The 25,620-nt window shown below is 36.7% G+C and overlaps 1 protein-coding gene across 1 annotated transcript in view; it reads left to right on the top strand.

The window, feature by feature from the left end:
- EXT1 (exostosin glycosyltransferase 1) overlaps nt 1–25,620 on the top strand; it is a 345,301-nt gene that overhangs the window by 301,156 nt on the left and 18,525 nt on the right. The window contains exons 4-8 of the mRNA XM_051971013.1: nt 7,667–7,786; nt 16,658–16,790; nt 19,464–19,582; nt 21,316–21,411; nt 25,387–25,476. Coding sequence (XP_051826973.1) covers nt 7,667–7,786; nt 16,658–16,790; nt 19,464–19,582; nt 21,316–21,411; nt 25,387–25,476 — 558 coding nt within the window. The remainder of the gene's footprint in view (nt 1–7,666; nt 7,787–16,657; nt 16,791–19,463; nt 19,583–21,315; nt 21,412–25,386; nt 25,477–25,620) is intronic.

The following is a 25,620-nucleotide window of genomic DNA, read 5'->3' as shown; positions in this document are numbered from 1 at the left end:
TATTATAAACACATACACGTTGCTTCTGACATTGAATTGTATGCTGCAAGTTCAGGATAAGCACGTGCGTTCAGGTCAAAAGAGCAAATACAGATATTAAAAGGTGCTGATAAATTCCCCTGTGAAGCCATACCAGGCACATTTTCTGGAGAGTCAAGTATAATAGGGTGATGGCGAAATCCTTATTCAGCTGAAATGATCTTTCAGGACTATACTATCCATGTGGATTCTGTTTAGGGCTTCCTTATATCTCTGTTCTTGGGTGATCTAGATTATTTTCTTAAAACTGACATAAAAATTAATTTTCAAAGATCTCTCATTTGAAAGGTTTTCTTGGACTGTCTTCTCCAAAGATTATTTTACTTTCAAATAACCCTTGAGGAATAAGTTACAAAACTAGTTGCCTAAAGTTTTCTTGCTAACTTTTCTGCCTCACCTGTTATCTCTATGTTTTGACTGGTGCCGTGGATGCAGGTGCATACTTTGGTTAGCATCTGGTTTTGAATATTTGCCAAAAGTATTCATCTTCCTTTCTTCTTTTCAATGTGAAACAACTTCATTTGTCTGCCCAAAGAGGAACCAACAGCCAAAAGAATATGCCTTCTTCCTCCTCCCTCCCTTTCCACAGCCACCTGTGGAAATTCAAAGCTGGATCTGTTGATGAGGACATGAATAACTTTTTAGGATCAAACAACCATAACATCATCATCATTCCTGCTTTAGCTTGAATCTATATAACTACAAAGAAATGTACCAAAAGAAATGGGAACAAAAACAGTTTAATCCTTGTCCCTTAACACCTCCCCTCCTCTAGATAAGACCTTCAGAAGAAAAGACCAAGGAGGAGGGGGGGAAAAATGTCAAAGGTGTGGAATAGGGCCCAGGAATTATGCAGCATCTTCTCTGAGCACACATAAGGAAGCACAGATAAACATGCAGTAAGAAGACATACGTGTTTCTTCCTTGGACCAGCCAGTATAAGCCCCATGTTCCCAAGAATAAGTCATCATTGGTGAATTGATATGCAGGATACTGTGCTAGAAATTATCATATATATTTGGATGTGTTAAGTTCTGTGGTATTGTATAAGCTATTTGCATGTTGTTTGAATAAATAAGTGTATGTGAAGTCTGAAAGGAAATCTGTTACTAATCCATGACCATGTATGTTATCCTAGTAGGATGTAAGCACCTTATGGGCAAGATCTATTGGATTTTCGCCTTTCTGTTATTGACATTTAGCAGATTATTTTATGCAAAGTTGGTGCTTAATGAATATTTGTTAGATTTGAATTTTTTGCCCATGCCCAAGAAAGGGAAATTGATCCTGGAGAGCTTCCTTTAAAAAAAAAATCCTTAGTTCTAAGATTATTTCAATATGACTGATTTCCTTTGGAAACTCATATTCTTTGTTTTGTGAATTTAAAAACATTATTCTGAGAAGGGTCTATAGGTTACTCCATACTGCTGAAGAGTCTAGAACACATTGTTGTGAATGTTACTGAAATGTTTCAGTCTTGTACAGTTCTTTGTGACTCCTTTTGAGGGTTTTCATGACAGAGATACTGGAATGGTTTGGCATTTTCTTCTCCATCTCATTTTACAGATGAGAAATGGAGGCAAAAAGGATTAAGTGACAGGGTCCAGGGTCACACAGCTAATAAGTGACTATGGCCAGATTTATATTCAGGAAAATGAATCTTCCTGACTCCAGACCTCACATTCAATCTACTGCGCTACCTAGTACATAGTAGGCTATTATTTAATATTGTTGTTGTTGTTTGTTGTTTGCTTGTCCTTAATTCTTGAAAATGACCAGGGAGGTGATGCCATGACATGCAAGTGAGTTGAATTTAAACAAGGGAGGGCTCTGTTTCATACTAAGGGAGGAACTTTTTCCTTTTGCCCATGAAATGAATTTCTTTTCCAATAAAACACAGCTCCTCTATTATGTTTTACATCCTTTATTTACTCTTTTTTTTTTTAAGAATTACTTTCTTTTGTGTGTTACCAACAAAGATACAGAAAGAAATATAAAGAGAAATTCCATGTTTAAAAAGTGTAAATAATATAAAATATTTGGGAGTCTGTCTGCCAAGGCAAAGTCAGGAACTATATGAACATAACTACAAGACCACTTTCCAAACAAATAACATAAGATCTAATCAATTGGAAAAATATCAAGTGCTCATGGATAGGCTGAGCCAATATAATAAAAATGACAAAACTACCTAAATCAATCTACTTACTCAATGCCAAAACAATCCAACTCCCAATAAATTATTTTACAGAGCTAGGAAAAAATAATAACAGTTCATCTGGAAGAACAAAAGGTCAAGAATTTCAAGGGAATTAATAAAAAAAAAAGCAAATAGAAGTATTTGCTGTACCAGACCTAAAACTATATTAAAAAAGCAGCAGTCAAGAGTTACTTTCTTCTCCAGAGCCATTTAGGTCCAGTGGCCAGTTATAGATCAGGACAATTGGTCTTTGGTGCAAAAGAGCAGAGACAGAACAGATGAAGAGATCTGGGTCTAAAGGGTTGGAAAAATCCAAGGAAGAGTTTGAAAGAATTGGATATGAAAAAGACAAAAGGGGTAGATAATTCAAGAAAAAGTTCACTGAAAGTGTTGCATCTGGAGAAACATTTACACTAATAAAGAAACCAGCAAGGAACTGTCTCTAGAGCTAGAGTCTATTCTGTAAATCTGCTTAACTTGTAAGTAGCTTGAATATCTATAATCTTTATACATTCTTTAGTGAAACTATAACTATTCTGCTCAAGAAGACAAGCCTGAATGATTGCTGTTGCAATGACTCCTTCTCTAGATGGGTGTGTAGCAGTTAAAGGGAATTATAGTCATTCTCAAGTCTGATCTTTGACCTGCTGTCAAGATAACACACTTGTGTTTATTTATCTGCAGATTCTTGTGATCTCCAAGATCACTGTATAATTCCCAGCTCTATATCAGTATTATCCAACTTCTAGATTATTGAAGCAGGGATTGCTCAAAACTTAATTCCATGCCTCTGAGGAAATACGGATGTAGTTGTCATTAGACAGCAAAGTTACCAATTTACAAATCAGTGTGAATTGGGGGAGTTAAGTTTATTAGGTGGCAATTTGGAATTTAGGGTAAATGGTTCTATAGAAATGTTCTTATTTTATTTTAGAATGTTTATTTTCTTTTTAATTTATGGAATAAAACATATAACATAGTAGGTTAAAAACATGATTGCCCACGAAACTAAAAATCTATTAATAGTGTTCAATTTGCTATTCTTTTTAATATATAAAATATTTAAAAATAAAACATGGGAGTGGGGGAAGAAAACATTATAGATTTCTTGAGAGCCAAATGGGCTTTTTTTTATATGTCAATCTAGCCAAATTTTGACTCTGACAACTTGTATACGTGGCTTCCATCTCTTTGCCACAACCACAGTGCTAGTCACCAAGTAAAATGAGCATCTTTCCACTTCCAGGCTTGGCTACCCTGGGCAAAGAGAAAGTGACAACTTGATGAATTTTTCTCAGATCCCAGAGACTGAGGGAAACTCTGCCCTTTGGTGTGAGATCAAGGAATCCACAGCTGAGAGGGACTCTCATAGGCCTAGTCCAAGTCTATGCTTTAAACGGGAATAACTTTTGACACTATCCATCCTGCCAATTGATTGTTCCAGACTCTTTGGTCATTTTTGCTTCACAAGACAAGAGCAGATTAATGACAAACAGACTTGAAATTTCCCTCTCCTTTCCCTCTCTCCATTCCATGCCACTCCTGCCCCCCATTCTTTCCATTTCTACTCTATTTTTCCTCCTTCTATTCCTCTTCCTTTCAGTCCCCTTTTATTTTCCATTTCTTTCCCTTTTCCCCCTTCTACATGATTTCTTTTTTCATGCATTTAGCAATCATCAACATACAAACATTTCAACATAGGAAGAATAGGAAAGAGAATTGTTTATGAAATACTGAACTTCTACTGTGTAGAGTTTAGTGTGTTTTTTTAAAGTCTGAAGAATTTAACAAGGTAGTAATAAAACTATTCTATTTGTTTCCTCTTTTGAATATCTTTTTCCTCCCTTCTGTGTGCATTTTAATGTTTTATTGATACTTTTTTCACTTTTTAAAAAAAAAAAGAAATCTTTATCAGCTGGCATAGTGATAGAGTGCTGGGCCTGGAGTCAAGAAGTCTCATCTTCCAAGCTCAAATGTGGCCTCAGATATTTATTAGCTCAGTGAGCCTAGGCAAATCACTTAACTCTGTTTGCCTCACTTCCTCATCTATAAAATGAACTGGGGAAGGAAATATCAAAATAACAAAGATATCTTTGTTAGGAAAAACCCAAATGGGATCACAAAGAGTCAGATGTGACGTAGCAACTGAACAATAACACATCTACCAAATCATTCTCCTAACCTCATATAGAAGTTCTACCTTATAGCAAATAAATATAATCAAACAAAACATACATAGTGATACACTAGCCATACATCTGACATTAGTTATAGCAGAAAATATTTCTGTCTTATTCTGTACCTTTTGTCCATTTTTCCCTCTGCTAAGAAATGGAAAGCATTTTTCATCAACCATCTTTGTGAAGTCATTGTTTATTGTATTGATCAAAATTGAATCAGTTTTGAATAGTTCTTTCCCATTTTTCAGGCATTTAAAATCAAGAAAAACTGAACCCAACACTGGCCATTTCCAAAAACACATCTTATTCTTCATTTTGAGTTCATCACTTCTTTGTTAGAAGGTTTTTTGGTTTTTGTTTTGTTTTGTTTTGTCACCAGTTCTTTGCAAACATGGTTAGTCATTGCATGGCTCAGAAGTTTTTAAGTCTTCCAACATCTTAATTATATTGACTATATTGGCAGCTTTCTCTAGATTCCATAGTCTTATATAATAACACTTTTCAGCACTTGGGGTAACAATACCCCCATTAAATTGGGTGTTATAAGAATTAAGGATGGACCTCTCTAGTTCCTTTCTACCAAGGAAATAAATTCAATCCTATATACCCAGATTAAGAAAATAATTAGAGGGGTGATGAGCAAGTACTGAGACTAATTGACTTATATTTGTATGTCTTGTTTAGACCAAGAGATATATTCTAACAAATACAATACCACCCTATCTATTTCCTGAAAAATTAAACAACACTGCCTAAAAGAATAACAGTGACTGATTGGTACATGCTGTGAGACTAACTCTGTATGTGTGTGTGTGTGTGTGTGTGTGTGTGTGTGTGTGTGTGTGTATTTCTCTCCATTTTATTATTTTATCAAAATCCACACCTGTCGGAAGTTCTATTTTTATTCCAAGAAGATAGAAACTTCCTTCTCTCTTCCTTTTTTGAGCTTTTATTAATATCCTTTATTTTTACATCACTGCATTTCCTAGTATGTCCTTCCTTTCTCCTCCACCCCAAAGACATCCATCAATTTTCATAATATATGCAGTGTTCCATATCTGTAGTGCCCCACCTCTAAAAAGAAGGAAAGGAGGTGCATTGTCATATGTTTTCTTTAGGATCAGACTTAGTTATTATAAGTACCCAAAATTTTGTTGTTGTTGTTGTTCTTTCCATTTACATTGTTGTGTTCATTGATACATTCTTCCACTACTCTTCTGGGAATCAGAAAAAGGAAATACAGGGAAAGAAACAACATTGTCACATATTCATGGATATAAATAGTCATTTTGTAGTTTAGTAATTTCTATGCATCTAGAGAAGGAACTGATAAATAGAAATATGTATAGAATGATTTTACATATATGTGTATGTATAGAAATCATATATGTACATATACATATGCATATAAATGTGTATATTTGTATGTATATGTGTGTGTGTTTGTGTCTAATGGCATCCATCTCTAGGGTCAGAAGAAAAAAGTGAAAAAAATATACAACATAACTTCATAATAATATATTTAAAAAGACTAGTAAGTTGTACCTAATAGATTTGCAGTTTCATGGGCAATTATCTTTTTTTATTATGCTATGTTATAGAAATGCTTGTTTCCTTCCATAAATTAAAAATGAAATGAATAATTTTTATTTTTTAAAAGAGACAACTACTAATGAGACTTGCATTCAACATATATTGCTTTTAAACTCTTCCAACGAATACCAGGTGTTTGTATCTTTTTACTTCATAGTTTTCTTATATAATATTATCTAAAATCTTCCCTGCTCCAACTTTTTATATCTCAGTTCAGTCATATTTCCTGATAAAGTTACAGCATTGGCCATTTTGTGGGCTTTGAGTTCTTAAGGAATCACAATGTGCTTAGAGAAAAATCTTTTGCCCTCTCTTTAAGTTGTTTTATCTCCTACTATAGATATAGAATCTGAAAACTTGAGGGTAAATTCTAGCTTCCTCTCTTATTTAGTTGTATAATCTTGGTTGGACAAGGCAGCCCTTCTAAACATCAGAATTCTCATTTGCAAAAAAGTGTTATCTACTTTATAGAAGCTTACATGAGCTAGTATATGAAAGTCTTTGAATGTAATATAAGGGTAAGTTATTATTATTGCTTAAGAAAAATATTTTGTGAAAATACACACACACACACACACACACACACACACACACACACACGTATAGATTCTTTGTAACTTTTAGAAAGAGACAGAGCACTTTCTGCCCATAAATGACTAAGCAGATGGGCCCAAAATTTCATGGACTGTTTGATTTGAACCTTTCAAAAGCCCTTTGCATTATGTAGGATTAGAGGTATTGGCTCCATTTTATAGGCAAGGAGATTGAAGCTCAACTTGACTGATCAGGATCAGGTCTGGATTCCAGTTTTCCTGATTCTTAGGCAATAGATCTTTTTATTTTAGCATTATTGATACAAGATCTTCCTCTTTACTAGAAGTGTAGGAATAAAGCTTTTCCTAAGTTATCTCCCCTGCCCCACCACTGCCCCAGTTTCCCTGAGACATTACTCATGTTCTAAAATATAATTTACCCAGGGAAATCATCATCATCTCTTAGATGGGGGGAACTTTTAGACTTTTAACTAGTGAAAATAAAAGACATTAGTTAGAAGCAGCGACTTTTTTTGCTTTTTGAGTAATTCATTTTTTAGCAATCCTTCTGTATGACTATTCTTCTAACCCCCCCCATAAAAAAAACAAAAACAAAACAAAACAAACAAACAAAAAACCCTATTATTTCAGCTTAAAGGTGTTGGATTTCAAACATTAAAGGCAATTAGTATTGATTTGCAGTAACTGAAGTCTGGAAGACCTAAGTTTGCAACCCACTTATAATATTAACTTTTTGACTACTTGCAAGTCACTTACCCTTATTAAGTCTTAGGTTCCTATTCTGTAAAATGGAAACAATACCTGTAGTACCTCCCCTACAAGACTGTAGCAAGGTTCAAATGAAATCAAATACACAGAATGCTTTGTAAACATTGAACCATTATCTAAATGCTTCTTGTTATTATCTGGTATGTTATTTGGCTGGTTACACATCTTTGTAGGAGGGATTGCTTATATAGATGAATCAATGAATTGAAATAAATGTGGGTTCTAAAAACTTATTGTTTTGAATTAGAAACGGTATCCTAACTCAATTGCACTAATTTAGTCAAATTATGCTGTTTTCTTTAATAGCTAATTATTTTAACCTTGTATTGCAGATTCCTTCTACAATCAGGTCTATCCATCAGGATAAAATTCTAGCACTTAGACAACAGACACAGTTCTTGTGGGAGGCTTATTTTTCTTCGGTTGAGAAGATTGTATTAACTACACTAGAGGTGAGTGAAAGCCTTAGGATATAAGTCAGTTTCCTTATGTGCTTTTCTTGCCTTGTGTTTTGCTGTTGAATGACCTTGATTTTGATGACATGTGATTGTTTCCCAGGGGAGAAACAAAACCTTCTCTTATGTGACAATATCACTTCCTTTCCTCCACCGTACCCCAACCTTCCTTTCCTCCTCACCTTTTGCCCAGCCCAAAGAAGTATTTCCTTTCCTGTTGAAATCCATGTATGAAAGTGTACTTGATGAGCAGTTGAAACCAGCTGGTGAAACCAGCTCTGCATTGAAGCTTTGGGGAGATTTGTACTTAATGATTGTCTTTCTGTCATTCATGCTCCATGGGATCTTTTCAAAAACCTATTTCCGGAACTCACTTAGAGAAGTTAGCAGCCAAGTGGGGAAAATCCTCATTCTTGCTCATGTGTCTCCAAACATTCAGAAGTTTTCTATGTATTCTGTTCTGGTTGAAGGCTTAATACATTTAGTTTTCTAGTCATCTGTGATTCAATTTATATTAACTTCCAGGAGATACAGTAAAAAGAAACCCAGAATCATCCCAATTTGATAAATTGATAAATAAGACAATCAGTAATTAATCAATCAATAAACATTTTAAGTTCTTTCTATGTGCCAGGTACTGTGTTAAACACTGGGGATATAAAAGCATAAAAAGAGACAAAGGCTGGCCCTGCCTTTAAGGAGTTTACAATCCAATGAGGGAGAAAACATGCAAACAAACAAATACATACATACACATGGACACATACACACACATCATGCAATATAGGGGATAAGTAGGAAATAATTGGCAGAGGGAAGGCACTAGAGTTAGAAGGGGTTGTTTTATTAAAGAATTTTAATGACAGCCCCAAGTTTAAAGAAACCATTGCCTTTTTCTCCCCACTCCCAAAAGGAAAAAGAAATCATATATATGATACAATTAAATAAATACATGTTAAATTCCTACCTTCTTGAAGATATTATACTAGACTCCAGAGATATAAACACTCCCAAGAAACATAGTGAAAGGTGACATTCTCTGTACACGATTATGTAAATGTAAAATGTATACAGAGTTATGAAAGATGGCTTCAAATCCAGGAAGACCTGAGTTCAGGTTTTATCTCTAACACATCCTGGTTCTATTTTTGTTGTTGTTGGGTCATTTCAGTCAAGTTTGACTCTCCATGACCGTTTTCTTAACAGAGATACTGGAGGGGTTTCCTATTTCCTTCTGGCTTATTTTTACAGATGAGGAAACTGAAGCAAACAGGGTTAAATGACTCGCCCATCATCACACACCTAGTAAGTGTCTGGGATCACATTTGAACTCAGGTCTTTCGGACTATAGGGCTAGTATTCTATCCATTACATCATCAAGCTGCCCTTGAATTCTGTGCCCCTGAGCAAATCAGTTAACTTCTTAGGGAATTTTCTAGGATTTTAAGTTGTATACAAGATGCAAGCTTTCATTAATAGAGAATATTTGCTCACCTGAGAATTCTCTATGTCTATGAAGCCACAGTTCAATTCTCTATACTATAAAATAATTATCAGAAAAGTGTTAGGTAAGAGCTCATGTAAAAAATGCCCCTTGAGCCATGTCTTGAACCACTTTGGGAGTAGAACATGTAGCCATGGCCTAATGATAAGCTGATAATAACATGAAATGCTAAGAGTAGGGAAACTAGGATAGAGAATTACATTGCAAACATTGTTTATGGAGAATAATAAAAGAAGGACTTAACAGACTCCAGACTTTTAGGAAACTTATTCCGAAAAAGAAAATTCCTGAAAGTGGTCCAGTGAATTAGTGGTCAGTCATACACTGGAAAAAACTGGAGAAGAGAAGTCCACACCATAGCTACTCGTATTACTCACCTACTTTCTTTCTGACTAGACCAGACATTCTGATCTGATCTGCCTTTGCCTGTGCACCCTATACAGTCATACTTAGGCTTATGTTCTCCCCCGAGTTTGTCTTCTTCCCATCCTGTCCAATTGACTGGACTTGCCCTAGTCTATTCTAATTTTTCACTTGCCTATTAGCAATGTTTTCATTTTTGGTACTGAACTTCCCTGAAAGCATTGATTGAACCCAACTAGCCTTTTTTCTGTTCCTGACACAATATTCTACTTCCCATCTCCTTGTCTTTGTACAATCTACCTCCATGACTGTGACGTATACAGTGCTATACTTTGGTAAAACTGTCATATCAGATAGGCTAACTCATACCTCAACCTGGTTGATAAGTTAGGGGGATACCTACCCAACCATGTGAAGATCTGAGCAATTTGTTCCTATGGCTGTGAAGGCAGCTGAACCAAGAGCTGTAGTTGGCTTAGAATTTGGTCAGACATTGAAGACACTAAAGTCATCCACTGCGTCTTAGGCCATCACTTGTCTTGCTTTGAACTTCAGTAATTTGAAAGAAAGAGTGAGGCTGATGACTTTGTGTAACTCATTTAAATCCAATTGATTATATCACCTGTGATATCATTGTACCTGAAGATAACTGGACTGTATTCCTTCTTTATCTGTCTCTTAAAATCAGTTTTAAATTCAACTTAAATACTGTCTTCTTTACTTAACTTCTTTCTGCCTCAGTTTCCTCAATTATAAAATGGGGATTATAACATTTATCTTAGAATAATTGCAAAGTTCAAATGAGATACTATTTAACAAATGTTTATCTGAAACTCACTAGTTCTGTGCTATTTCTAATAGTTCTTATCTTGTGTTAAAAAAAAAAGCTTTCTGTATTCTATTAAAATTATTTCTTAGATCTTATCTTGGATAAAAATCAAGTGGATTTTCACTTTCATAAAAAGTAATTCATAAAGCATAAAAAATGATCACTGATTTTTTTTAAAAGATTATAAATTTCTTTCCTCATAATATCCCACTAAGGTAGAGACTGCAAATATTATTATTATTTTAATTTAATAGATGAAGAAACTGTGAATCATAGAGTTGAAAGGTCTTGCCCAATGTCAGAGAGTTAGTTTGTTTTGGAGCTGAAACATACATCTGTTCATACTAATGTGCCTTCCCTTATCTCCTTTCCACGCTTACCTTCTCATGACCGCAAGTGAAAGAGGCATAATCTTGTTTAAGGCCTTGTGAGAAATGACTCCTTTTGCATGTGGTCTTATTGCTAGAGCATCCCCCTCGCTTATTGAGTTAGCAGTGTTAGCTAAGGTATCTTGATATGTTTGGCAGGTAAAAAAGGTTGCATGTGTTGTGTTGTATCAGAGAAGGGTTTTGAGTCAAAACTGTTTAAATTTGTAGGTTGGCAGTGGAAACACCTTTCCCTTGGATGGGAGCCATCCATTTCTCTGGGGATGCTTATGTATTCTAAAATATTGGAAAAATTATACACTTCATCTAAATGTACAAGATCTGCCAAATCTCTTGTTGTAGTCCAGAGGAAGTATTGTAATCATTTGGCATCTTAACCAAATGCCATCAAAAAGGTGCTTTTTAGGTTTTCCTTTTAGTTCAAATCTCAATTTATTATTATTGTTTTTATTATTATTAAATTTTAGCTATAATACACAATGAGGGCAGTTGAGGTTGAAAACTAAATCCTGTACAAACTGAAGTCTCTACATCTTTTTTTTTTTTTAATCAACTTCTTCAGTTCATTATCCACTTAAAATAATTCATACAAGGCAAGAGCTCACAATGTAGTCAGACAAGGACACTCTCAAGATCTCTCTGAAGAACTTTAAAACTGATTACATGACATGGGAGACCCTTGCAAAGGACCACCATACATGGCATAGTTGCATCAAGGAAGACAGTACTCTATGAGAGAAACACAACTGAAGTAACTCAAAAGAAACACAAGATGTGCATAGTTAGAGAATCCACATCAAATGTTCACAGGGACTATTTGTGCCTGACTTGTGGTTGAGCATTTTGAGCTCATACTGGTCTGATCAGCCATAGTTAGACACATTGTAACTTGACTCTTAACAGAATATCTTTTTGGTCTTTGAGAATAAAGGAAAACACCCACCATAAGCATTACTGGTCGAACTTGAAACTTGGGGAGTCCTTGAGGCTCGGAAAGTATATATTTCTCAGCACTGGAGTTTGAGGAACCAAAAGTGGGTAATTGGGAACTTATCCCAGATATAAGGGCCCAAAGCTTCTGTAGCCCTAAAATTATGGGTCTGATCATTATCTGCCTTGAAATGCAGAACTCCTTGGCTTCCTCTAAACAATAGAGATTCAATGGCCCCAGAGTTGTAAACTTTCTCCGGGATAGATTACTGAGGTATTAGAAGACCTGGTTACTAGAAAATCCCTCAGACCACTTCCATCTGGAACCTTGGATGATTTATGCATCTTTCATAGCCAAGACCACCTCAACACCAATTGTTTGTACCACTTAGACTAGTGTCCACATTGATTGATGACTGGAGCATCCACAAATGTTATTCAGTGATAATTTCTGAAAAAGTGTTTCCAATTAAAGTGAAATTTCTTAAAGTCATTCCTTCAGAGTTCACTTTGTTAGGTTCAAACTTTGATGGGCTAATCTTGAACAGAGGCTGGATGGTCACTTTACACAATATTTAATGGAGGTGATTGTTAGGCAGAATTGAAAAAAGTACTTATCTGAAACCAGAATGTGAACCAATGAATCACAATTAGATATGAAGCAGGTAACATTGAGGATATGTGTTAATGCTATTCAAAGTTATTTAGGGAGATATTCTTACTTGGACCTTGATGCAGAAAGATTGTCTTTTTTCTCCTGGCATCCAAACATTCCACAGTGATAAGACACTAAACATAGCATATTCTGGTATCTGCTGTCATTGTTGTGTAATATTCACACAATGGAATTTTGTTTTTTAATTCTCATTCAGTGTGATGTAGAGACACAAGAGCAGCAGATTGCACTGGCATAGAGTAAGATGGCATATGGTAGCCCAGTGTGTGTGAAACTCAGCACTGTGCTCGTCAGATGACCAAGTCAGGGGCATCTGAAATGACACCATCCTCTCCTGTAGAATCTATTATTTAAAGAATCAAATGTAGCTACAATAAGATAGAAGGGATTGTTAGTTTCATGATTGTGGATCTCAAGTATGGAAGCATCTTTAGAAGCCATCTAATTTAATTCCTTCATTTTATAGAATAAGAAACTGAGGCCCAGAAAGATAAATTGATTTATTTAAGCAAAGCCAACATTTCGATCCAGCTCCTCTGACTTCAAATCGAGCTCTTTTTCCCCAGTCAAATCCAAAAATCCTTAATTTCATAGCCCTGTGTGCAAGACACTATGGTAGATTCTAAGAGTACAGAAAACAAATGAAATATATTCAGTGCTCTCAAGGGCCTTATACTTTATTTAGAGACACCTAAGTTTTCCAAATCATATATACACACACATAAATAAGAAATGATATTATCATTGGCAGGGCCTCTTGGGACCCTAACGGAAAGAAAATCCCCTGTGTATTTTGCTCTACATGGGCAGGTGCAGGAAAGTCAGTGTGTGTGTAGACATGTATGCCTTCTTCAGCATATTATAATCTTTTCCAAGGTTCTATGATGAGAGCAGAGAATGCTTGCTCATCTTTGTGAAGAATATCTAGTTTGTTTGGTCCTTGAAGCCTGAGAGATAACCACACTGATATGAAATTGTGAATGCCATCTGGAACAGTGAGATCTGTGCCACCCAGAAATTCAAAGTGAATGACAAACTCCTTTGTGACATCACTGTGCTTTGTGTCTTTTGTATTTCCTGCAAATGATAATTCACTCTGTGGCTCTTTGTTCAAAACCTCTATGAGTGACTACTTTCCCCAGATAAGGGAATTTGGTGAGAAGAGGAGACAAGGACACTGATTAAAATCACGAACTGGACAGTGAAATCTCTTATGGTTTGGGATGTACAACTGCAATAAAAGAAGAATTGGAATCCCTAGTAACTTAAAGCCATACCCTTCATCAATAAATGTCATAATTAAGAAGCACACCACAGTATTAGCTCAGGTTTTGATGTATAATGAAAGATAAATATTTCAGAGTAACTCAGTACAAAAAAATTAAAATTGAAATGTCTGTCCAAAAACATGTATTTTACAAACTAGTCTGAGAAAAAACGAAATTTAGCATCATCCAACTTAGTCTTCTAGCTACTTATATTTACTTTCCTGTTCTCTCTCACGAAATGGAAAAACAGGAGAATTTTGGAGGAGATTTTCCCTAGGGTTGACTGTCAGCACTTTGAGGAAAGGGGCAAGTCCCTGCTCCGTCATTTGTGGTTTCATTTACCCAACATCCTAGTATGTAGTAGGGGCTTTAAAATGCATGTTGAATTCAATTGATTTATTAAGATAAGTGATACTTGGTATGATACCAATTACTGTGGGGGATGAGTCAGGATACTGATCACCCTGAAAAATGATGACAGTGGGATATGATTTAAATCAGAAACAGCTGGATGGCTCAGTAGATAGGGTGCAGGGCCTAGAGTCAGGAAGACCTGATCTCAAACATGACTGCGGACACTTATTAACTGTGTGACCCTGGCAAGTGATTTAATTTGTTTGCCTTAATCCACTGGAGAAGGAAATGACACATCAGTTCAGTATCTTTGCCAGGAAAACCTTATGGACAATATTTGCATGCTCTGTTCCACAGTCATGAAGAGTCAGTCATGACTGAATGACTGAACAATATACTTTAAATCTCATTGTATCAAACAGAACCTTGAAAGATAAAGTAATTTGCGTCTGAAATGGCAAAGATTCATTTTAGGGTTGCGGTTTTTCCCTAATAAAAATTACAAATAAATTGCTGAAGCTGAGAGGCATTATTAAGTTAATTATTTTCAAACTACTTTATTGTGTAAATGATATAATTACAAAAGTTTGAAAGTCAAGGAGCAGAGACCTCAGAATGAAGCAAATAGGCTCATAGCTGATAAACAATTTTAAATGGAAAACATTTGACTCCAATTGTAGAATTTAATGATTTGCAAGGTTCCAATGTCCAGAAAACCTAATCCCATGCTCATTGTCCTCTGAACTTTGGGAAAGGAGGAGCATTCTAAGAAAATGATGCATCATTTCTTATAGTTAAAATCCCTATGGGGTCTATATTTGCCTGAGACAGGAAATTGAAAGGTGAATAACCAGATTTCCAGCTTTTTCATAAAATAACAAAAAGAAAAATTGCTTTTGGTGTATATCCTGGGCTTAATATTCTTTTGACTCTTTCTATGCCTTCTATCCATGTATTTATTTATATGGATATAGGTGTCCTGTCAGGAATAGAAGAAAGATTCATTTGTGATGCGTGTTCTATATTTCTCCCCCCCACCCCCCAATAGTATTTTATTTTTCCAAATACATATAAAGATAGTTTTCAACATTCATTTTTATAAGATTTGTGTTGCAAATTTTTTTCTCTCCTTCTTTTACCTCTCCTCTCCCTAAGACAGCAAGTGATTTAATATAGGCCAAATATGTGCAGTCCTTTTAAACATATTTCCATATTTGTTATGTTGTGCAAGAAAAAAACCAGACCAAAGGGAAAGAAAGAAACAAACAAAAAAGGTGAAAAATACCATGTTTCAATCCACATTCAATCTCCATAGTTCTCTCTCTGGATGTGGATGGCATATTCCATCCCAAGTTTATTGAATTTGCCTTGAGTCACTGCTTTGTTGAGTAGAGCCAAGGCCTTTTGGCTCTTCTCACAATCTTGTTAGTATGTACAACGTTCTCTTGGTCTTGTTCACTTCAATGAGTCATTTACAATTAATTTCAGAAGTTATTTGAAAGCAAAAGGAATTTTTGGTAACCAGAAATCCTTCTCTGTTAACTAGAATAGAGGCATCAATGTGGTAAAATAGATTAGGGTATTAGACTCAGTCTGGAAGACCTGAGTTCAAGTGCAGCCTGAGACACTTAACTAGATTTGTGAAACTGGGCAAATCATTAACCTCCTTAGAACTCAGTTGCCTCATCTGTAAAGAAGGGATAATAATAGTCCCTACCTTACAAGATTGTAGTAAAGATCAAAAGAGATAATAAAGGTAAAGTGAGGGTACTATATAATTGCTAGCTGGTGTCATTATTAGAATTCCCCTTGATACAAACATCAGCAGCAAACCATTTGAGTGTCCTACTTAGTCTTTGTGACTGTCAATGTGGATGACGATCGTTATATATTTTCTACTCTTCACATCTCCTCCAATGCACACAATATATTTGAACTTGAACTATTACAGGGGGCAAAAAATGCTGGTGAAGTTACAAAGTTTATTTAAAAGAACCCTGGTCTGGAATCCAGAAAAACTGGATTTTAATTCAAGCTCTTACATTTTTAACAAGACCCTCCCTCCTCTGCTCTGAGTTTTCTTTATCTCTAAAGTGATGAGTAGTCCTAGATGACCTCTGAACTTTCTTCCAGCCCTCTGATTCTGGGCTTAGGGAAAGAGGTGTCCAACTGAGTCCAAACCTTCAATTGGAAATGCTTCTGTAATCATCATGATTGCACAAAGACCAGATATGGAGGCAGACTAGGATCAAAGACTTAATTTGAATCCCAGCTTAATACCTAAATGAGTGTGGGCAAATCTTTTCCCAATCTTAGTCTCAATTTTGTCATGGGGAAAATGAAGAGGTTGGACTTATTAACCTCTAAATCCTATAATTTTTCTGTCATTTTATATTGTGCTTGGTGTTTTTAGTGGGTTTCTTATTGTTTAAAGGCGTTATTTGAAGGATTGTGATAGTAGCTGAGTAAATGTTACATTTAATTTGGTATTTGGTTAGTGTCTTTTAAAAATTTATTTCTTTGTTTATTAATCTTGGGCTCTGCTTTTTGGTTCCTAGATTATTCAGGACAGAATATTCAAGCACATATCACGTAACAGCTTAATATGGAACAAACATCCTGGAGGGCTGTTCGTACTGCCACAGTATTCATCATATCTGGGAGATTTCCCTTACTACTATGCTAATCTAGGTAAGTGAATTGTGCTGCTATTCCTTCCAGAATTAAAACCCAATGGTGTTACCATTTTTACTGAGAATGGACATATGGGGATGGTTTAGGTAATAGCATACCAAATCATGAAGAGTTGGGCTAGAGGATCTTTAAGGCACTGGACTTAGAATCAGACCTGGGTTTGAATCCTGCCTCAGACACTAATTATTGATGCTGTACTAGTATTAGTTACTTTCTCTTGATGCCTCAGTTTCCTTGTCTGTAAAATTAGAGGATTGGATTCCTTGGCCTCCAAGGGCTCTTTTAGTTCTAAATCACGTGAAATGAGATTCACTCAGATTTCTGAATAGTCTTGACTCTGATACTACAATAACTGGTCATTTGTGATACTCACTTGTGATAGCATTATAGGGCACTGGTTCTCTGTTGTTTTGTTTTTTCATTCCATAACCCCCTTGTCCCCATGACACCTCTGTACTAAAGAAAAGTGGTCTTAAGAAGGGTTCTCATTTAGAGAAGTGCTAAAAGGGAAGGTAGACTGGAGCATGAAGTGATAATGGAGGTTGAGCTAATGTGACTGAAGGAAGAGACCATGCAAAAAGTCATTCCATTGCTTGAGACAAAGTCTCTTTGGAGGCCTGTATTTCTCGTCTCAGCAAATCCCTTGGAAATCTCTGTGTGTGTGTGTCTTTCTCTGTTTCTTTGTTTTGCTCTCTCTCTCTGTCTCTGTCTCTCTTTGTCTTTCTTTCTCTCTTACATTCTCATTCTCTCTCCTCTCCTGTGTATGTGTCTTTCTATGTCTATTTCTTTTTCCTCCCTCCATCCCTCCTCTCTCTCTCTGTCTGTCTCTCTCTCTCTTTCCTCCTCCCCTCAAACCCCTTGTTCCCCCTCCATTTGAGAATTACTATTGTAACTTCCTATTTAGAACTGATTTAGCCAAAAAGACCAATGCATTGAGTTATACACATTTCTTTTCTTATTATAACTCCATCTTTTTAGCTTACATGTTTAGTAAACACAATAATATAATGAGACAGAAATATAGGAAAATCACAGAATGAAAATATTAATACTTGATTTAATGAAAATAGTCAGGAGGCCTAGGAGGCACAGTAGATGGGGTTGGAGTTAGGAAGTCATGAGTATGTGATGTTAGGCAAGTCATTTCTGCTCTCCTCAGTTTCCTTATCTTTAATTGGGGATAATAATAGGATCTACTTCTCTGATTTGTCATGAGCATCAAATGAGATAACACATTTAAAGAGCTTTGAAAACTTTAAAGTACCATTTCAATACTATTAAGAATAATAAAAATAAAACCACAAGAGGGATTAGTAGTTGTAGCAAAATGGATAAAAAATACAATTTATACAATTTTTTTATAGTTACTTTTGTTGCCCTGTGGGAATATTCTCTCCCTGCCTATCCACTTTCCAGCTTCATTTTATGTGTTGTTTTCTCCCATTAAAATGCAAATTCCTTGAACATAGGGATGATTTTTTTTCTTATTCCAAGTCCTTAACTACAGTCAAGTTAGTCTGCAAGCAAATTTTAATTACCTACTATGTGTTAGAAGGTGTGTTAAACAATAAATGATACCCCTCTCCCTCCCCCCCCCAAAAAAAAGGTTAAACAGAATCCTTGCTTCAGTGAGGCTACAATCTAATGAGAGAGACAGTATCCAAAAATATACAGACAAGTTATATGCAAAATAAATAGGAAATAATTAAAAGAATAGGCATTAGAATTAAGAGGGGTTGGGAATGATTTCCTGTGAAAGATAAGATTTTTAGTTAGGACTTAAAGAAAGCCTGGGAAGCCAGTAAATTTTAGTGAGGAGAGAGAGCCATCTAGGTCTGGAATAGCCAGAGAAAATTCCAGGAGCCAAGGGATGAAGTGATGAAGAGCACAGTGTATAATACACAGTAAGCACTCAATAAATGCTCTTTCTGTCTATACATATGCCAACTAATCAGTAAACATTTGTTAAGTAGCTATTAGATACTATGCTAAGCTACCTATTTGCCATATCACTTTCAAATGAAAAGACATTTATAATTAGACTATTAATTTTGTGCAATTAGGTGATACTGAATTATTTAGCAATGTGCTTAAAAGTGGCTTGGTCACATAATAAAAGTGGCTTAAAACTGCATCAAGACTTTTGTGGTGTTGTTTTTTTTTTTTTTTTTTCCCTCCAGCAATCTTGTTTATACTGCTCACAAGATGTAGTTGTCCTTTCCATTTATTCTGTGTGCAATGAGATACACCTAAAATACCTTCAGTGAAGGCAAAGCCTTCCATGATTAGAAAGTTTTTCTCTACAAATATCCTAAAAACGATAAAACAGTTAGCCACATTCACTTTGAGGTGAGAATAGATTTTTATATGGGAATAGCATTAGATTCCTGAGAATAGGAACACAGGAAGAAAGCCCATTTCCACCAAGTTGATGGAAAGGCATAGAGCAAGTAGGATAGGATTACCAAAAAAAAGTTTCCTTTTTTACAGACACAACTAAGCAATGGTTAATAGACAACTTTGCCCTAGTAAAAGAGAAAAGGCAAAGGAAAATTATACCCAAAGAAACGTTTGCTAGGGTGGATCCATGTGGGGAGATGGGGAGAAGGGCAGGAAATTTTCTGTGGTTTTTGAGTGCTTTGTTCAGTAGCTCTGTGATTTTCATTTCAGGTTTAAAGCCCCCTTCCAAATTTACTGCAGTCATCCATGCAGTGACCCCCTTGGTCTCTCAATCTCAGCCAGTGTTGAAACTCCTAGTTGCTGCAGCCAAGTCTCAGTACTGTGCCCAGGTGAGTGGGAACATTTGCTAAACAGCATCTGGCTTTTTAAAAAAAACCCTCTTCCTTTCCAAAAGGACATTCCCCATCCTCTATCACACTGCTCCCCCAAATAGATCTTCTTCATACCTTGTTAACTGCCTTCTCCTTTCAAGCTCTTGGTTTGATTTGGATTCTCCTTGAGGTTCTCCAATGTTACCTGGGAAATCTGGCATGTCTTGTTGGGAGGGTGAGGTAGAACTCCAAGGGGAAGACACACCAAAAATCAGACAAATGGTGGTATCTTTAAATGATTAGATAACAACCCCAGAAACTGTGCTGGGAGGAGTTGAGAGAGAGCTCGAGGATCATGAGAAAGTCACTGCTTTCCCGATTCCTTTCCTAGCCATAGTTACTGCTGGTAAAGTGCCTGGGAACTGGAACTCTGTCTTGTGCTTCAAATTTCCCCTAGTGTCTAGCACACTGTTTTACACCTTGAAGGCCCCCAAATCAAAGTTTACACAGTTGATCAAATGGCCAATTGTTTCCAACATGAAGTATTCAATGGCTGGATACTAATATGGGCAGAGATGTAGACTTGGAATCAAGTACTCATTCCTGGCTATGACATTTATTAGTTACATGGCCTTGGGCAAAGTCACTGCATGGTAATGATTTTAACAGCTTACATTTATATAGTGCTTTTTAGAACTGACAAAGTGTTTTCTTTGACAACAACTCAAGAAGATGGGCAGTGCAAATATCATCAGCCCCATTTTACGATGAGGAAACTGAGGTTTGGATTAGTAAAGTGGTTTGTCCATAATTACTCCTAGTAAGCTAATAGATGCTAGAGACGCAGGGTCTCCTGACTCCCTGTCTAGCATTCTTTTCATTAACTCATGGTTTGTGAGTCTCATTTTTTGCATCTATAAAATGACATGTCTCTGAGCTCGTGGATATGAGTCAACCTTTCATCCATGCAAGATGCCTCCCTGTCTATGATTTAGTAGAAGGTCTTTTAGAATTGCTTTGCTGCAGCTCCAAAATATATCATCCTGAATCCAAACTGGGGTGGGATTCTTTGATGGAGTTTACCAATCTGGTCCTCAATGTACCATTCCAGCTTTTGGAGGCAAGAGACAAGGGTTACCTTCATACCACCTTAAGGAAACAGCATTGGATTTTAAAATAGGATTAATAATATTGTTTATACTACCTATTTTACATAGTAGATAGCATTTATATGGTGCCTCAAGATTTGCAAAGCACTTTACAATTATTGTCTTGTTTTATCCTCATGACATCCCCATTTTACAGATGAGGAAACTGAGGCAGGCAGAGGGGTCAAATGGCTGGCCCAGGGTCTGAGGCTGATTTGGAGCTCAGGTTTTTCTGAATCTAGCCCAGCATTTTATCCACAGCACCATCTAGCTGCTGCACTAAAAAATGACTTGTTATCTAGAACCAGTTGCTATGAAATCACATCCTCTCCTTGTCCCTTCCCCTACATTAAGAGTTGAATAGTCACCCTTTCTAGAAGAAGTTAAACTATTTCTTTCCATTCTCTCTTGTTCTTGAAATGGCAAAACACTGAAGAGCTTGTGGATTATCTGCCCCTCCTCTAAAGCCAATTCTGAAGGCTCTCATTCTGTTTTGTGTAGTAATCTCCAGACTTAATTTTCTCCCTTTATAAACAAAATGAGTCTTTGTGTCCTAAGCCGTTTTTTATCAAGATATCTAATGAACCACTCTTTCCATTTCAGATTATAGTTCTTTGGAATTGTGACAAACCCCTGCCAGCCAAACACCGCTGGCCTGCCACTCCCGTGCCTGTCATTGTCATCGAAGGAGAAAGCAAGGTAGGTGGCCTTCAGATAAATAGTGGGAGGGGTCCTCAGGGTGAGCTCATGCCATCCCTGCACCCCTGAATTTCTGCTTGGCCTTTTACTTTACTGCTCTGTGGCTGCCGTGTGACTAAGCCCCTTCCTCTTACTCAGTCCTGTCACCCTTACTTCAGTTTTACCTTTCTCTAAGAGTGACCATCAGGATGACAAGGTTTTTTTGGTTTGTTTTGATGGCTTTTCTTTTTTGATCAATCAGTTCTGGAAGAGCCTAGTTACACCTTCCCTTTCCCCATTTCCATCCCAAGAATAGAATCCCCCTTTGTAACAAAAAAGGTTGAGTAAATGTGATCCTGTTAAAACATGAATACAGCATTCTGCCCTGGTAGCCTCCTACCTCTGGGACAAAAGAAGGGAAGTAAGTTTCATGAATTATGCTGTCGGCTTCTTGATCATGGATTCATTTGTTCAGCTCACATATCCAAATGGGATTTAATCCATAAATTTAGTCTATGCCTTCCTCTCTGACTTATACTCCAGGCCCTCGTGGCTTTTTTGCTAGGGTTGTTGTCCTTCGTACTCAAAGCAGACCAAAATGATATCACTTTATCAGGGTCAATGTCCATTGTGTCTGACTCTGGCTGATCACGCACTGATAGTTTGAACGACCATTTGGAGTAAAGATGTCTCAAAATTTGTGCATCTCACATTTGTTTTGAACTACTGCAATTCTGCTTTGCTCAAAGTGCCTTCCTTGATGTGGGCAGGCCACATTGCTGGACCTTTACCATTGTCTCTCATGTCTCACAATTGATTCCAGAGTTCAGAGAGAGCTTGAGAGTGTTTATGAATTGTTTCTCCTGACTTCTGTGTGAGTACTTGCCTTATGAGTTCTTTTTAAAATAGTCTTTAGGGGCAAACATGCATTTGACATTCAAAAAAATGTGACCCGCTTATTAGAGTTACACTGTCTTCAGTAGAGTTTCAATGCTTGGTATTTCAGCTTGAGGAAGGACTCTGGTATCCCATATCTTATCTTCCCAAGACAATTCAAGTGGAAATAATTCAAAAGATCTATAGAGATATTGGGTTGACTCCATTGTTGTATAACTGAAGCCTATGATTATTTCTATAACCATTTGTTGAAAAATGTCTTGGATGTCTTGTCTACTTACCTGACTTAAATAATTACTCTTGGCTATATTCAAGCCCAGTTTCTCCCCTAAACACCATCCTCCCTCATTTTAATAGGCCTTATGATGTAATAGATCTGCTTCTGAACCTGTAGTCAGAAAAACCTAGTTTACTAATTGCATTCCTATGGACATTTATCTTTTCTGAGCCTCAGTTTTCCTATCCATAAAATGGGGACGATGCAATATCTCCCTCACAGATTATTAAGAGACTCAGAGTTAATAATATATGTAAAGTATGTTAGAAATTTAATAGTTTTTTAAATACCAATTGTCATTATTTTTCCCTTTACCTGTCTTTGGATATGTCCACCTCAATCTACTGTTAGTACCTCAGATTCACCATGTTTAGATCCGAACTCTATATCTATCCTTTGTCTCATTTTTCCTGTTTTCATCAATAGAAGGGCATTCTTCTAATCACACATTATCAAAATCTCAATCAGCTTTGATGCTTGTCTGTCCCATACCTCCCCAAATCCTATGGTTGTCACACTGTAGATTCCACTTCTGGTGTCTTCCACCTGTCCCCTTCTTTTCATGCTCTTCATTTCCAACTTCATCCAGTCTCTCATGCCTCTACTTTTGACTATTGTAATAGCTTTTTAACGAGTCTTCCTGCTTCCAATTTCTACTCGTTTTAATCCATTCTTCATTCTGCTACCAGTGTTATCCTTCCAATTCATGTCTCATCATGTTATTCCCTGATTCAAGAATCTTAAATGGTTGTCTGTGGTCTGTAGGATAAAATCCAATGTTAAAAGCACAACATTTAGTCTTCCACAGTTTGGTGTCCATCAGCTTTTCCAGCCTTTGTTCACATTGCTTCATCCCATGTGTCATTTTGACCAGTCTTAGTCTTGGTTCCTTCTCTGTTAAAAAAAAAAAAAAGACAAAGTCCCTCTTGGTTCTAAATCAATAAAACTGTTTCAGACAAAGTGCCCTTATACAACTCTTCCCTGATCTCAACTTCATAGGCTCATAGATTTAGACGTGGACCTTATAGGTCACGAATTCAACAATATTTTACAGATGAGGAAACTGAGACTCCAAGATTAGGGGAGAGTATTTGAACACCAAACTCAGCACTTTGTGCACTGTATTGCTTCCTTACATTTGCACAGACTGATCTCCATGACTAGAATGTATTTGGTCTTCATCTTTATCTGCTTAGGACCTTCTCATTCTTCAAGTCCTGGCTCCAGAGTAAGCCGTTCTCAAATCCTTCCTTCCCCATTCTCTTGCCCTCCTTCTCACCCCCCTCCCTCCAGCTGAAATAATCTCTTCATCTTTCAGTTATTGTGGACTCCTCCTTGGTCCCTCCCTTGTGCTGATAGGTTTGCATGCTTTTGTGCCCAGTGCCCAGCACATAGTAGGTACCTAACAATTGCTTATTGACTGACTCACTGCTTGCAGTTCATTTTTTGGGAAGGTCCTGGTGCCAGAGCTTTTAGAAAGAGATTAACTGTTACCGTGCAGCTGAAAGATGGGGGAGCTTGGGTCAGCTAATAGTGCCCTCTGTTGCCCAAGCTAAGAAAGGAAACTACATCCTCTTAAACCAGCACCAGGTCAGACAAAAGGAGAAAGATCGTGCTCCCTCCACATTTCCCATTTTATAACGTGGGTGCCTGGCCTTGAATTCAAAATTGATGTGTTAGCTGCTTTGACTGCAAAATCCAATTGTGGATTTATGGGTCTTGTCTTTTCAGTTTTCCCCTGTAGGCTTAACAAGGGAAAGATCAGAGTGTTAAGCTGGCTGCCAATGGTTTCTGCCTTAGTCACTGGACATGTAAAATGTATCAGAAGTGCTTCAGGGCTGTAATTTCTGACCATTGCATATGTAATAATAGTGATCTCTTTTTATTTCATTTTGAAAGCCTGAGGAAAAGGGAACCCTCTCCCCAAAATGAAACAAAATACCTGACCCAGTTGACCAATGTGGAAAAACAGCCCCTGGAACCATAAAGCTGCAGACACATCCCTTGAACTCACAGGGATGGGTTCTGATGGACACTTCAAATTTTTTAATGTCTTAAGCCCTGCCAAGGGGTTTTATCAGCTAGAAAATAACTTCTTAGATGATCCTTACAGGCTAGCCAGCTTTTAGTCTAGATTTAAGTAAAATTTGGTCTGCTTTTAAGTGGGCTAAGATTGGTTCATTGCTTTTCAGTATACTATAGGAATTTATATGATCATTAGAGTTCTCTCTCCCCTTTCTCCCTACATCCCTCCTCTCTTCCTCTTCCTCTTTTCTTTGGTTCCATTTCCCTCCATCTTGGACACTTTAAGAGTTCCCAACAATAGAGAACTTTCAAGACTGGCTGCTCTGTCTCTCCTTTCTTGATCGAAAAATAGAATTGTTGCCCACAAGGAAGCTAGAAAATGGTTTTTGGTTTTTTTTTTCCTAATCTGATTCCTAAAAATATGTTCCAAATGGGTATCAATAGAACCAGTGTGAGATTCATAAACAAGCAGCATATTTGGAAGAAGATTGGCTCCAAATTCACCTCTAAGATCTCTTCCAACTCTTGAGATATGAAGATTCTCTAATTCCTGGGATACAAGTTATATTTAAGCTGACTGCCACACTGATGGAAAATGATACCTTTCCAATGTTGTGCTAGTCAGTGCTCTTTAATAGATACAAAAAGTTATGATATATTTTAGGGGGAAAGAAATGAAGTCGGGTCTAACTGCTAAAGAAAGTGTGGTTGTTCCTTTCTTTTTACTCCCTCCCCAAATGATAATGAAGCTGAAATCATTCTCTTACCCCTTTCTCACTCTTCCACCCCATACATAGGTCATGAGCAGTCGTTTTCTGCCCTACGACAACATTGTCACAGATGCAGTCTTAAGTCTTGATGAAGACACCGTGCTTTCAACTACTGAGGTGAGTAGTGTCCATTACCTGAAGAGACACATCTTTTTTTTTTTTTTAAGAGCTTTGATGATTTTAGTTTTTACCTCACAATTATTTTTAAGTATGTCTACCATATACAGTGAATATCAAAAAAAAGCAATAAACAAAAGCAAT

This window comes from Antechinus flavipes, chromosome 1 (genome assembly GCF_016432865.1).
Source record: "Antechinus flavipes isolate AdamAnt ecotype Samford, QLD, Australia chromosome 1, AdamAnt_v2, whole genome shotgun sequence".
Classification (NCBI taxonomy): Eukaryota; Metazoa; Chordata; class Mammalia; order Dasyuromorphia; family Dasyuridae; genus Antechinus; species Antechinus flavipes.
Note: the sequence above shows the minus strand (reverse complement) of the source record. Positions and strands in the feature narration are given on the sequence as shown.